The 14,215-nt window shown below is 31.5% G+C and overlaps 1 protein-coding gene across 3 annotated transcripts in view; it reads right to left on the reverse strand.

The window, feature by feature from the left end:
- LOC107447594 (uncharacterized) overlaps window positions 1-14,215 on the reverse strand; it is a 139,485-nt gene that overhangs the window by 41,220 nt on the left and 84,050 nt on the right. For all 3 annotated transcript variants that reach the window (XM_016062535.4, XM_087154003.1, XM_087154004.1), the window contains one exon: window positions 10,875-11,234. In XM_016062535.4, coding sequence (XP_015918021.1) covers window positions 10,875-11,234 — 360 coding nt within the window. The remainder of the gene's footprint in view (window positions 1-10,874; window positions 11,235-14,215) is intronic.

Raw genomic sequence — 14,215 nt, forward strand, 5'->3', positions numbered from 1 at the left:
TGTAATTTTTCTATCTTAGTTTTATTACTACCTTTAAAAAAACGCTAATAAACACAATATAGATAACAGATACAAACGATTATGTCGGAACTATAACAAAAAAAATACGCTTTATATTTTATTTAATGCAGAAGAATCTAATGAAGACCCGCTTAATTGAAACTCTGAAATGTCGCACCCATATTTAACTTGGTGAATGATAGATACGTGATACCGAAATCAAAACAAAAACATAAGGGCAAAGCTGTTTGGCGATTGGCGAAAACGCTCCTTTAATGCCAAAAGAAATTTACGCCAACCCTTTCTAATCTACGGTATAATCTGGCAATTCGCTTGCGGCGACTATGGTAACGATGTAATAACTATTTCAAGTAGGGGTGTGGGATAGGCGAAAAAAACAAAATCTTTTTCTTTGGTCTATTGTGCTAGCCATAGAGGAAAGAGAAGCTACTCTCTCTGAAATGCGCTATTCTCGTTTTCATTGCAGCAGACGGCCTCACACTTTGTGGCGGGGAGAGTTCTTTTCGTAGACAAACTGTAGTGAAGTATGTTCTTCACTTAGTGCAAAGTATGTCGCCACCATGTTTGTTATTCAGAAACACTAAAATTTATATTTACAGTGAGAGAGATGTGAAGAATCTGTAAAGTTACTTCCAGAATACAATATAAAGCAAGAATCATAAATTTTGGTTGCATACATACAATACTTCTTAAACTAGTTTGTTAATCAAGCATATACACAGCACAGACAGAAGATTAATATGAATTCCAGTAAAATCGAAGGGACTAGAAATTAAATATTATTAAATTATTTTCTGGAATTTACAGTTTCGTGTAAATCTTATGAACATATATGCATATTATAACAGTTTGGGGGAATAGTTTGCCATATCAATCCAAAAAGAAGATTGGAATTACTTGGTAGACAATTGATCACAATCAATATTCTTGCTAAATTGGTAAAGCAAGGATCGAAACCGGTTCGCCACATTGGAAGGCGAACGCTCTATCCCTTGAGCCTTCGCGCGGCCATGTATCTTAAAGATAACATTTCCTGAAAGTGGGATTTATTTTAAATAAGTGGGTTATTTTATATAGAAATATTTGTTAACCAACAGCAAAGGCACGATAAATTAATCGAATTGCTTATTATCATGTTTTTCGGTAGTTAATTATGATATCTTTCCATTTCATTTTCGGTTAATTTGCATCATGCAATATTGTATGCACAATTTTTAGTGCAATAACATTGTTTGAAATGTGCCGTTACGCTTTATTTATAATAATATTTAAAATATTACTAAAATTTAATTCATTTTAAACTTATGTTTTGAGGGTATGTTTATAAAAATAAAAGATTCCGATCTAAAGGAAATAAATCAGATTTAAATCAAATAAACCGGATTTTATTTTTTTAAAAACAAAATAAATAAAAATTTATCATGGTGAGTAGAGCTTTCTAGTTATAATCAATTTATAAGAATTCATATCGAGGAGGGAGGAAGAGGTGGGTCAGCCAAGTATGACAACAGGAAGTTCATGGCTTGTATGACATTTATTTATTTTTTTCAACTACTGGCATAAAACACGTCCGGAGGTGCAATAAAACATGTCAATTTAATTACAGTCAACTCTCGATACGTCGAACTTCAATGTGTTGACAACTTTGTTATATCAAAAAAATATTTTTCCCCTTCGCATTATGATATCAACCTAATATTATTTTGAATTCCTATTTCGAAAGGTTTCTTCTCGAAACCTTATTATCTTGAACTTTTTTTCGAAATGGAAACTGACTTTTTTCGGAAAAATCACACTCTAAGTTTATTCTAAACTAATCCTTTTTCTACAGTCACTGGTCAAATTATTCGACGCACTATAAGATTCTATTTAAAATCTTAATTATTCAGGTGATACTATCCAAATTTATTGTTTTTACGTGACTGTTGGCACTTGTTTACGTTACTGTATCAATTGGTTACACGAGACAATATATAATATAAATTTGACGATTGGATAAATTCGACGATATAATATATTATAATTATACGATTATATTATAATATAATTACATATAAATTAGACGATATATATATTATATTAGTATAATATAACAATTACATCAAATCATTAGACACATTGAAGTGTTTTAATAATCACATGATTTGCACGAGTTGATAGGTAATACTTTTATATTTAAACATGCATGTAATTGATTTTTATTCAGGAGATTTTTTTTTCATATACTTCCTATTTGTATACGACACACCCTTTTATAGAGCGGACCGATTCACACATCCGTTCATTCATCCACAGATCGTAATTTTGACCTGAACCAGAGAACGATCACTCTCCAATTCAGTACCCCCAGAGATATAATTTGTTAATAGAATAGGGAGGACTTTGTGACGCGACAAATTTAACATGCACTAGTCACCATTTACTATCTTAGGCCGGATGATTTCGAACACCCATTCTCACGAACTTGAGTCCAGTGCCTTGCCAACCAGGCTATTTTGGCCCCTTCTTCTTCCATTTAATGCAGAATTATTGTTGTCTAACTTTCAAAAATAAAATTATAATTGTTGTATTTAGACTTAATAATCAACTATCATAGGAAGCTTTTCAACTTTTATAGGAACCTTTTTTAAATTTTTTTTGAGGATTTTGGCCCTCGTACTTTGATGGTCATAATTTAATGTTCACTTTGTCACTGATTAGTTATATATTTAGCCGATAAAAGAAAAAAAAAGTAAAACATATTTTGATGGTCATAATTTAATGCTCTATTTTATTTGGTCACTGTTTCCTTATACATTTAGTCGACAAGAGAAAAAAAAAAGTAAAAACATATTTTGATGGTCATAATTTAATGTTTTATTTCATTTGGTCACTGTTTCCTTGTACATTTAGTCGACAAGAGAAAAAAAAAGTAAAATCATATTTTGATGGTCGTAAATTAATGTTTTATTTCATTTGGTCACTGTTTCCTTGTACATTTAGTCGACAAGAGAAAAAAAAAGTAAAATCATATTTTGATGGTCGTAAATTAATGTTTTATTTCATTTGGTCACTGTTTCCTTGTACATTTAGTCGACAAGAGAAAAAAAAAAGTAAAATCATATTTTGATGGTCGTAAATTAATGTTTTATTTCATTTGGTCACTGTTTCCTTGTACATTTAGTCGACAAGAGAAAAAAAAAGTAAAATCATATTTTGATGGTCGTAAATTAATGTTTTATTGCATTTGGTCACTGTTTCCTTGTACATTTAGTCGACAAGAGAAAAAAAAAAGTAAAATCATATTTTGATGGTCGTAAATTAATGTTTTATTTCATTTGGTCACTGTTTTCTTATACATGTAGTCGACAAGTGAAAAAAAAAATTAAAAACATATTTTGATGGTCATAATTTAATGTTTTATTTCACTTGGTCACTGTTTAGTTATACATTTAGCCGACAAGAGAAAAAAAAGCAAAACAAAAATGCTCTTAAAAATTATAAAATTATTTATGATATGCTTTCTAAATGTAAAACTTAGTTACTGTTTGTTTTACAATAATTTTATCATCCATCATCAAATTTTAGTGTTTTGTTGTTCTCTTTAAACTAACATCAGAAATTGTTCAGCTTCTTATTAACTTCTACAATGAAACTTTTTAAACACGTATGAAATATTTTAATTAAAAGTCAAATTATAATTTCAAATAAATGAAGCATAATTCTGCACATTTTCAGTATTCCTTTTTAGTCTAACAGTATTTATTATTTAATGAAATGCAAAATTCCAATGACTGTTATTTAATAATAAATTGACTAAACAATTTATCTCATCATCCTTAAAACTGTTATAAAAAAATTTTACGGTACACAGATTGCCAGTCAAATTAATTATTCAAATTTCAAAGAAATATGGTAATCATGTTTAAGTCTTCAATTTCACTAAATTATATTTAAACCTAATCACACTTTTTTTAAAAAAAAAACTTAAAACGAGAACAATTTCTAAACTATTTCATATTTATTCTGAGTGCTTACTAGTTCTAAATTTTAAATAAAATGTTAAAAATCTTAAATATTACTCAAACGAGAAATATGTAGAAAACTGTAAATAAACATTCTTTCGCATTATTCTAATTAAATTTGTAAAAGTATTTATTTTCATTTTGAAGTAAAGATAAAATTATCTCTAATTGAAAGATATATTTTTGACAACTACAACAGTAACATATTTGTGAAATTCATTTTATTTTATTCATTCATTCGCTATTTTTTCTAAATCCTTTTAATAATAATTTTAAAAAGTATACAAAAAATAGGGCAATTTTTAATACATTTTTTAAAAAGTATTTAAAATTTATGTTTTAAATTTTTGATATAATTGAAAATGCTATACTTTAATGTATGCAAGATTTGATTTCTTTTAAATGAAAGTGTTTATATTTTATTTGCTGTCTCTGGGGTGATTGTGAGCCCAACTCAAAAATCCTGAAAATTTCTTGAGTAAAATCATTAATGACGCATTTCAAAAAATTAATGTATTGATAAATTTAAATAATTGTTATTTTCAAAATATCACATTCTTAATAAATTATATGCAGCCTAATTTAAATGAATAATTTGTTTATAAGTTTACTTTTATCTCTAATCGCTTTTATTATTCTATCAGAAAAAAATATTTACAAATGAAAGAGATACCAAGTATAAATTCTAGTTCTAATATTTTTAAATAAAATATAGAAAAATTTTTATATATAAATGTGATCGATGATTTCTTGAAACTTCTGAACCTTCGATCTTCCGGAAACTTCCGGATTCCAATTAGCGAAAAATCCGGAAATCTGGATTTTTTCCGGAGCACAGTCATCTCTGCATTTAAAATGGCATTCTTTAATTCTTCAATTTTTGAATAATAAAGTTAAATTAATTATGAGATGAAAGACATATAATAAGAATGCCCTCATTATTAATATAAGTTTTTGAAGAAAAAAAGTAAAATAATTCTACATCAATTATTTTTTTTAAAACAATTATCTTGGAGCAAAGTTTTCAGAGAATTCATAGCGTCACCAGTGTTTGCGTTTCGATCAAACACTGAATCATATATAATGGGTGTAGTTAACACTAATAATGAATTATACTATGAATATGCATTTCATGAATTGTCTTCAATTTATGATAAGTTTGAAAACGATGGATTGCTTACTAGCGAGAACGAAATTTGTTACCCCCTTGCACAAGGTAGAACTGGTCATAGACCTGAAAAGGCGATCGTCCCCTGGGCCCCAGCCAAAGAGTTGGTTCTTTCTTAAAGGTGGACCCCACTGATCGCGTGTCCTTTTGAACAAAAAAGAAATCATTCCAAAAAAAAATCTATGCAGTTTCAAAACATACTTTGTCATAATTTGTTTTACTGCTGCCATTATGAATAAAATATTAAATTGAAATTTTATTTAATGAATGAGTCTGAAGCTTCCAGAAGTGCGTCGCAATTTAAATAACTACGGAGAACTGCATCTTCCGATTAATGCATATTCATAAAATCTTGAGTTTACAAATTTTTGAGTGTAAAAACCGGGGCCCCACCTTCAAAATTTTATGGCCAAGGGGCCGCTTACAAATCAGCCCCCTCTAAAAATAAGAGGAAAAAAATACTTCTACGAAAAATGATACTTCATCTTTGCAATTATGAATTATGAAAGGAAAAAAAAGTACAATTGCGGCATAATATGTATAAAATTAAGGATTAACAGACAGTTGATTGTATAAACCCGAGCACCACCTGCAAAATATTTTAACCTCAGAACCTCCTCCCCTCCAAAAATCGAAGAAGGGAGAAAAAAAACAGAAAAAATACTTCTATACAAAATGATATTTCAACTTCGCAACGATGCATTCTGAAACATTAACATACATAATATTGCAGCATAATGTACATTGCGCAAAGAAAAAAAAACAGGTTACCCTAAATAACTTTTGATCTAGTGATCGTATCCTCACATTCTAGGATTCAATCTTAATGGTTTGAGGCGGTGACCTCAAATATACCAATTAATAAGACGATATTTAAAATTACGAAATCAGACACGCTTCAAAAAATAATTTTGGATTACACTAGTTAAAACACGTTTGAAACTGTTTTGACACTCTAGGGTAGAGAAAAAATATAAAATATATTTTTGAAAACAGAACAAACTAGTTTCCTGGCATATATTTTTTCGATAATAATGAAATGAAGTACTGACAAAACTAGTAGTTTAGTTTTTTTTACATTAAACTCTAAAATAAAATTGGACTTTAAAAGTAAATGTTTCAAAATTAGTTTATTTACAGAACGCTTAAAATTTTTTAGAAGCAAAATCAATAACGCTTTATTAGCATTAACCAAAAAATTGAGAAATTTTCATTATTTCAAGAAGCCCCTAATTCGAGAATCCCCCTGGTCCCCTAACTCCCAGTTTGACCCTGTTCTCGCGTGCTGCTTCCACAAAAACAATTACAAAATGCTTTTAGTTGCGTCATAAAGATGCCCTCCTTAGAAGATTTACATAAATCTCTCAATTATATGAAATAATTTTATATTATTTATTTTCTGTCAGTTTCTGTTCTATTAAGCCTAATTCGAATTTGTTTTAATGTTCTCTATGTGATGAGCGTTATAAACTATTTATTTAAAGAATCGCTGAGTTTATGCTTTCTAAGTTCTTGCTGTGTACCGTATCCTAAGAGTAACTTTACTGAATATACTATATTTCATTACTGTAAATTATATTTCATTTTCACGTTTTGTTGTCAAACGTTTGGTTGTTACTTACACCAATCAAGTGGAGGCAACTGCTTTTCTCCAAAAGAAGTTTAAAATTTCTTATATTTATACCAGGGAATGAAATTTCAGTTCTAAATGTTCTAGCTAGACTAAAAAATTTTCACGAAAACTACGAACAGTTTTTTTTTATATTACTAGTTGTTGTATAAACAATAAAGATGGTCAGAATTATTTTCACGAAATTCTTTTTCTATATTACCAGATGTAGTATAAACAATAAAAATGATGGTCAAAACCATAATGGAGGTCAAAACTACTTTCACGCAAAATGCGAAAAAAAATTTTATATTACCAGTTGTCGTATAAACAATAAAAATGATGGCCAAAACCATGATGATGGTCAAATCTATTTAAAAAAAATAGTGCGTGGAGTCCCTCCGTGCGGAAGAAGTTAAACTTCGTAACCTGCGACGTTAATTGTAGAAGAATCAGCAGTCGTAGAAGGATCACCAGTTCTATTCAACGACTCTTTTTCCTGCTCCGCTCGCTTCCGTGCTCTGTAATAACGGTAATATTGTGCATTTTTCCCTCGTGGACCTCTTGAACCAGTCGAAGTGCTTGTGGTTGCCTCATCGTCTCGCCATGGAAAATGTATTTGTATTAATAATGTATGTGAATGCGTCATAATGTAATTTCAGAAGCGAAGCAATCAATTGATATTCACAAGAGACGTACCTTGACATAACCTTAAATCCGTCGCATTGTCCGTGGGATTGTTTTCACTCATTTTTTACAATTGTTATCCACTAAATTTGAACATAAAAAATACTACCCTTTTAAATTATATGTGTATATCAAAACAAACTAAAAAAATGTTTATAGAAAAACAATACTTTTATTACTTTTATGCTAGTGAGAACCAAAACAATATGGAAATGAATGAGGGAAAACTGGATCCTACCACGTGATTTCCCAGCCAATAAAAATGCAGCGTTAAACGTTTAACGCAACCTTGTTGGAAGTCGCATAAGAAGTATAACTTCAAAAACAATACTTTTATTATTTTTATGCTAGTGAGAACCAAAACAATATGGAAATGAATGAGGGAAAACTGGATCCTACCACGTGATTTCCCGGCCAATAAAAATGCAGCCTTTATTACGTTTAACGCAACCTTGTTGGAAGTCGCATAACTTCAAAAAAAAAAAAAACTAACCATTTTTATGTTACCAGTTGTAGTATAAACAATAAAGATGATGGTCAAAACCAAAAGAAAGAAATTGGGAAAAATCTGGTGTGGATTTGGGAAATTTCCCAAATTCTTTTTATGTAGCAGTTGTAATATAAACAATAAAGATGATGGTCAAAACCATGATAATGGTCAAAACTATTTTCACGAAAAATACGATCAATTTTTCTTATATTACCAGTTGTAGTATAAACGATAAAGATGATGGTCAAAACCACAAAAGAAATTGTGAAAAATCTGGTGTGAATTTGGGAAATTTCCCCAGCAACTGATTAGTGAAGCGAACATTCTGCCAACATATGATCATTAAAGAAGTATTTGCGTTAAACTACATTTTCTCTACATCATTTATTCAAAAAAAAAATTTCTGGCGTAAAGGGCTAAAAATGTTAACCCATCATTTGATGACATAGACTTTCTGCGATGTAAACCCTTGCACATAGTCATTAATCTGCTACTTTTTATTAAATTTTTTATAAACACAGAAGAAAAAAAAATCCCGGATCAAATTATCGAAAAAAGTATTTGCAAGTACTTTTTAACATAGAATCCATTCTTACGGGAACATGCTACGGAAAGAAAAATCTGATATACCGTAATTTTTACAGTTATAACTACCAAAAAGTCATCGAATCATTCTGATTAAATTACCGTAAAAAATACTGGATAATATTTTTCGATAAAAATGAATTTTACGGATGATGCGTATAAAATTCGATGCCTTCCACTGTAGTTTGATCCAGAATTTTTGACAGTGTATGTCCACTGCAAACTCCGGCAAAAAAATTATAGTTGTAAAACGCAATATTCAGGGTATCGGTTACATTTTAGATTTTAAAATTCATGACTTTTCATGACTAATTCCGAGAATTTTTCATGACTTATGGAAATTACTATTTTCCCCGACAAAAATACAACAATAAATTTAAAAAAGCATTATAATAACATTCATTGAAATGATAGGTATAACCAAAACTGTTATACTCTGCATCTTCAGATTTATAGCTTTTAAATTTAAAAAACAGAGTAAAGAAAGAGTTGAAGCAATAAAATAGCCGAAAAAAATGCAAAAGCAGACAGTTTTTTTTTCCTTCTTTTTTTCTGCAGAATTATATTCTAAAGATACTTTTCTTGTTCATCGGAAAGAAAAGAAGTATTCCCGATTTTTCTGTTCTCATTTCGGAATTTTAAAAAAATTCACCAATGACTGGCTATTTAAATTGACAAAAAAAATAGAAACAAAATTTTTAAATCACAGAAGTTGAAAAGATAATTCGCTCAAGAAATTATGTTTTTTCTTTCATTTTTAGAAGAAAAAAAGCATAATTTGTAAAGAACATGATAAAAACGCTTTATATTTAAAGCAAATGACTATGATTGGGGATTATCTTACAAATTCAGAATTTCGGAACACCATGAAATTGGCGGGGGGGGGTAATTTCATTTTAAAAACTAGATTTTTCTGCGACTTAAATCCATGAATTCCATGATTGTTTTTAAAAAAATAGTTAAAATCATGATACTTCATGACAAATTTTGTTCATTACCGAAATTTCATGACTTTCCAGGTGTGCAGATACCCTGAATATTTTACTCACTCGCCGTTCTTAAATATTGGGTCGCCAAGAGAGAGCTGACTCATTGGAACATCAAAGTTAATGAAGGAAGAAAAGAAAGCATGATCATATCAGGAAACATGAATGGTGGACACATTTCCATCTTGATTGTCATTTGAAAACTATGATCATTTCAAGAGAACGAATTAGTTAAAACACTTCAATAAAACAATGAAATTTTAATTGGCAAAAAAAGCTTACTGTTTATGAAAACCAAATCATTAATTGCATGATTATTGTGAGCCATAGAACAATAATGGAAACATCATACTAATATTACAATACAAAAATATTGCAACAAATAAGAGCATATTCCTTTGCTAACAATCATTTGCCCTAAGGAACTGTGTGGACGAAAATTTGAATAACTTTTGCTTGAATGACACACACTAAAAGCCAATCTTAATGGTTTCTTAGGCAGAACTCATACATACAAATTAATTAGCGCTAAATATTAAGTTCTGAAATCATAAGCAAAAGCGTACTTTTTTCTGAATGGACACACACACATATATATATTTGCCTATTTGGTTACACACTACTACAGAAACAAAATAGGAAATTTTACTGCTGGTCAGTGGCCCTTTATAGAATTTTTAACAGTGACCACTTTTTAAAACATGTGCCCAATTTTTTTTATTAAGAAAACTACGCTTTATATTATTAAGAAAACTGCCGATAAAGGCATTTATATGAAGCATTTCGCAAAATATGTTTAACATTGCAAAATTCATTCCAATTTTAAGAAACAGGCATCGTAATAAACTATTTTTTCAAAATATTATAAAATATTCATAATATATCCATATTTATTAAAAAAATGTTAACAATAAAATGCACATGGGTTGCATTCTTGATTAGAAAAGTGGTCAAATATGCAAAAAAAAAAAACTAAAATGGACTTTGCCATTTTTCGTGACCACTTACGAGAAGTTATGTCTAAAAACAGAGAAAAAGTTACAAGGAAAGCAATTTTTGGACATTTCCAACAGGTTTATTGTCTCCCCTCTGTTTAATCACACTCTCCTCTGGTTGGTAGACAGGATGACAGGCAAAATCTTAATTTCTTGCTCTAATAATACCGTTCCATATCCATTTTTGGCTATTTACTGTAACGATTACTTTTTGATAAAGAAAAATTGGGTATTGTCATTTGAAAATGTGATACTGTAACTGTAACCGTGAGAGCTAAAAAAAAATCGTTTTTAACTTCAACTGAGAAAGCATAGAAAAGACTACTCACCATAGACAACCATGACCTGGTCCTCGGCATCCTGGCTGAGCAGTGAGACCACGTGACAGGAGTACCTGCCACTCAACTCTGTGGTGGGCTTCATGAGGTTGAGTGCCCTATACCGGGTGTGTTGACTGGACGGCGATACAGTGTAGTCCATATTCAGTTTACCTTTCACTTTCTCAGAGGCATACCTCTGATTCAGTTCCGGAATCCACTGATAGATGGGTTGGGGGTCGTCGTTCAAAAACCACTTCACCACCAATCTCTGATCTTCGTCTGAATAATTGTATTCACAGTCCAGCACTACAGAGTCTTCTGTACCGTTTTGTACCCACCGAGGCATCGATAGCCGAGTGATCTCCACCCCTGAAAAACAACATTTGCAAACATTAACACTTTAATACAAAATGTACCACACTAAAAGCAAATACTGATTCCGCTTGAATTTGGTAACCACGGGTCCTTAGAACACTAACCAGAAAGCATGTAAACCTTACGACAACCTTTCGTCGGAATTTTCTTTTTATTGCCACGAAAATGTTTGCACTAAAAACCTTTTTTCAATAAAGCAAAAATATTGCAGTTTTAAACCTTTCATCCTAAAAGGATTCAAAATTATTTTTTACAGTTTTTTTTAAAAGTATTGTGCCACTTAAGGCCTGGTTTCTTAGGACAGGACGCCGTCAGCTGGAAATCAGCGCTAACCTCTGATTGGTCCATTTGTGAGTTTGATAGTATACGTCATCGAACGCTCATCTTAAACTACAATTGCCGTCCAACTCAACTGCAGTTGGATTACAACGTGACGTTAACCACAGAAGCAATGGCGGACAACATCCAACAGCGCGTTGAAATCAGCCAAGATTTTGATTTTGACATTAAACATAGCACTCTTCATTTAGCTCAGCTATAATGTGTTTCTTCTTGGACAAAGTCATTATTTGTTCTCTAAAACACTGGTCGATGAAAACAAAATCAATACAAATTCAGAATAAATATTTGTTTACGTTATTAACGCATGCGCAATGAGAGATAATGTCTGCGTTGGACCGACTGCTCACGCTGAGCTAACAAAAAAGTATTTTTTTGGCGTCAGCTCTACGTCAACTTTCCGCTGACGCCCAGATAAGGCGCTTGTCCTAAGAAACCAGACCTTAAGGTCCATCATGACGTATTAGCTGACGTCACGCTAGCGATAGGATCAAATGGCATTGTCCATTAAAATTTCAAGACAAGGTGGATTTTAGCTGGAGCATACAAAGACATTGCGATAAGAAACCTTATGATTACCTATATTTAAGATTATTTTCACCTTGAGACTAGCTTCATTCAAGGATTTTTCTTCACGCTTGAAAACCCCAAGTCAACCTCGATTTAAGGTTTTTATATAGAAGGTTGTTTTCCTAGGTCTTGGATTAGGGTAATGTCCGCGGAATACAGCAGATTGTCACAGATCTCGTTTTAAGATTAGAAGGTTTACACGCAATTCCGCATAACAGACCTTTTTAGGTTTACATTAAAAGATTTTTACTGAATGAAAATAAACCTTATTTCGCTATCTGGGGTAATTTCTGTGCCTTTTTCTACTAAAAACTATATGGATTCTCAACCGCTTTATTCCTTTATCACTGAGTGCGTTCATGAGTTTTCTTTCTATTGATGAACAAAACGAAGAATATCAAAACAGTAAAAAGAGATTTACTGGAACAGTTTTAATTTGAACTGAACTAATATCGGCATCAAGGAAAACCAACGATAATTTGATGCTCAGAATTATTCTTATTTCTCTCTCTCTCTCTCTCGTTTGGATATTAATAAAAAAGGAAGAAAATAAAAATATATACACAGGTGGACCGATTTAGCTTTTATGTAACTACTGGACTGATTTTAATAAAATTTGATATGTACACACACTTGATACAATACAAAACAAATATCCATTCAACAATTGTAATACACTCGCGCAACACTCGTTGGAGTCTGAAGGTATGAAATCGCCACAGGAAATAATAATCTGCCTTATTTCAAGTATGAAATCACGCTGAAAGGCCTGTATTGTAAGAGAGGACCATACCCACAATTAACCCATTGTTTTTTGTTTATTCTGCAACGGCTGTTTCATACCTTCCGACTCCAACGAGTATAACGCGTGTGTATTACAATTGATGAATGGTTTTTTGTTTTGTATTGTATCAAGTGTGTGTACACATCAAATTTTATTAAAATCAGTCCAGTAGTTTGAGAGATAATCGACCCAGTCTGCAAATTCTCTTAATTTCAAACACCAGTTTATTTAAAGTTTAGAAATAATATTGCTCATGTAAACCTGCTGGCGAGTATTTTTTACTACTTCAGAGAATTCCCAGAAAACATATCACAACTTGTTTTTCACGTTCACTCTACGAATTCGGCGTATTTGACTTGTTTTATCACTTCAGTGGAATCACTGCGAGTATTGCACGATCCAAATATTTTTTATTTCCAATGGCAGGCCAATTTAAAAGAACAAAAAGGATAAAATAACAAGAAAAACAAGGCAAAAAGAGATGAATAGAATAGAATGCATAGTGACATGCTTAGCCCATACGGGCCCTATCCTCCCAGTAGCGTCCACACACAGTAGTGGAGATGAGCGCAGGACATCTGGCACGATCCAAATATTGGGAGAACAAATTTGTTCGGTCCGTTTTCAAAAGATGGCTGTGATGAATGTTATGAGTTGGTTTCGGTGGTTTCAGAGAGGTCAGACATGTGTCAATAATATTCAGTTTATATCGCTTTGAGTTTCATACAAAAGCCCTGTTTTTTAATTAGTTGAATATGTCAAATTTTGTGGTAACAAAGCAGCGGGAGGTTTTATGTTTCTGTTTTAATAGGAAGAAAAGTGCAGCTGAAGCGCATCGAATGCTTGTCGAAGTTTATGATGACAATGCTCCAACTGGTAAATCATGTTTCAACGTTTCAAGAATGGTGTTGTATACTATGAGCTGCTACAACCTGGCGATTCCATTACGGTAATCAGTATAGGCCACAAAATTATTTGGAAACGCTCAAGTGGTATATTTTACCGCACCCGGCGGACATTGCTCCTTCTGATTACTAGTTGTTCCGACGGATGCAGCACGATTTCGCAGGTCGTCGGTTTACTTCTTTCGCAGAAATCGAAAATTGACTCCTAACTTGGATGGCCTCAAAAAACGAAAGAATTTTTCGGGTATGGAATTCGAAAATAGCCTGAGAGGTGGGAAAAAGTAGTAGCCAGCGATGGACAGTACTTTGATTAATCTGTTCATTCCTTTTGTTCTGAAATAAATGCATTTTTGACCACAAAAAAAACGGACCGAACT

Source organism: Parasteatoda tepidariorum, chromosome 10 (genome assembly GCF_982258835.1).
Source record: "Parasteatoda tepidariorum strain Cologne lab strain chromosome 10, Ptep-v5.0, whole genome shotgun sequence".
In the NCBI taxonomy this organism is placed as follows: domain Eukaryota; kingdom Metazoa; phylum Arthropoda; class Arachnida; order Araneae; family Theridiidae; genus Parasteatoda; species Parasteatoda tepidariorum.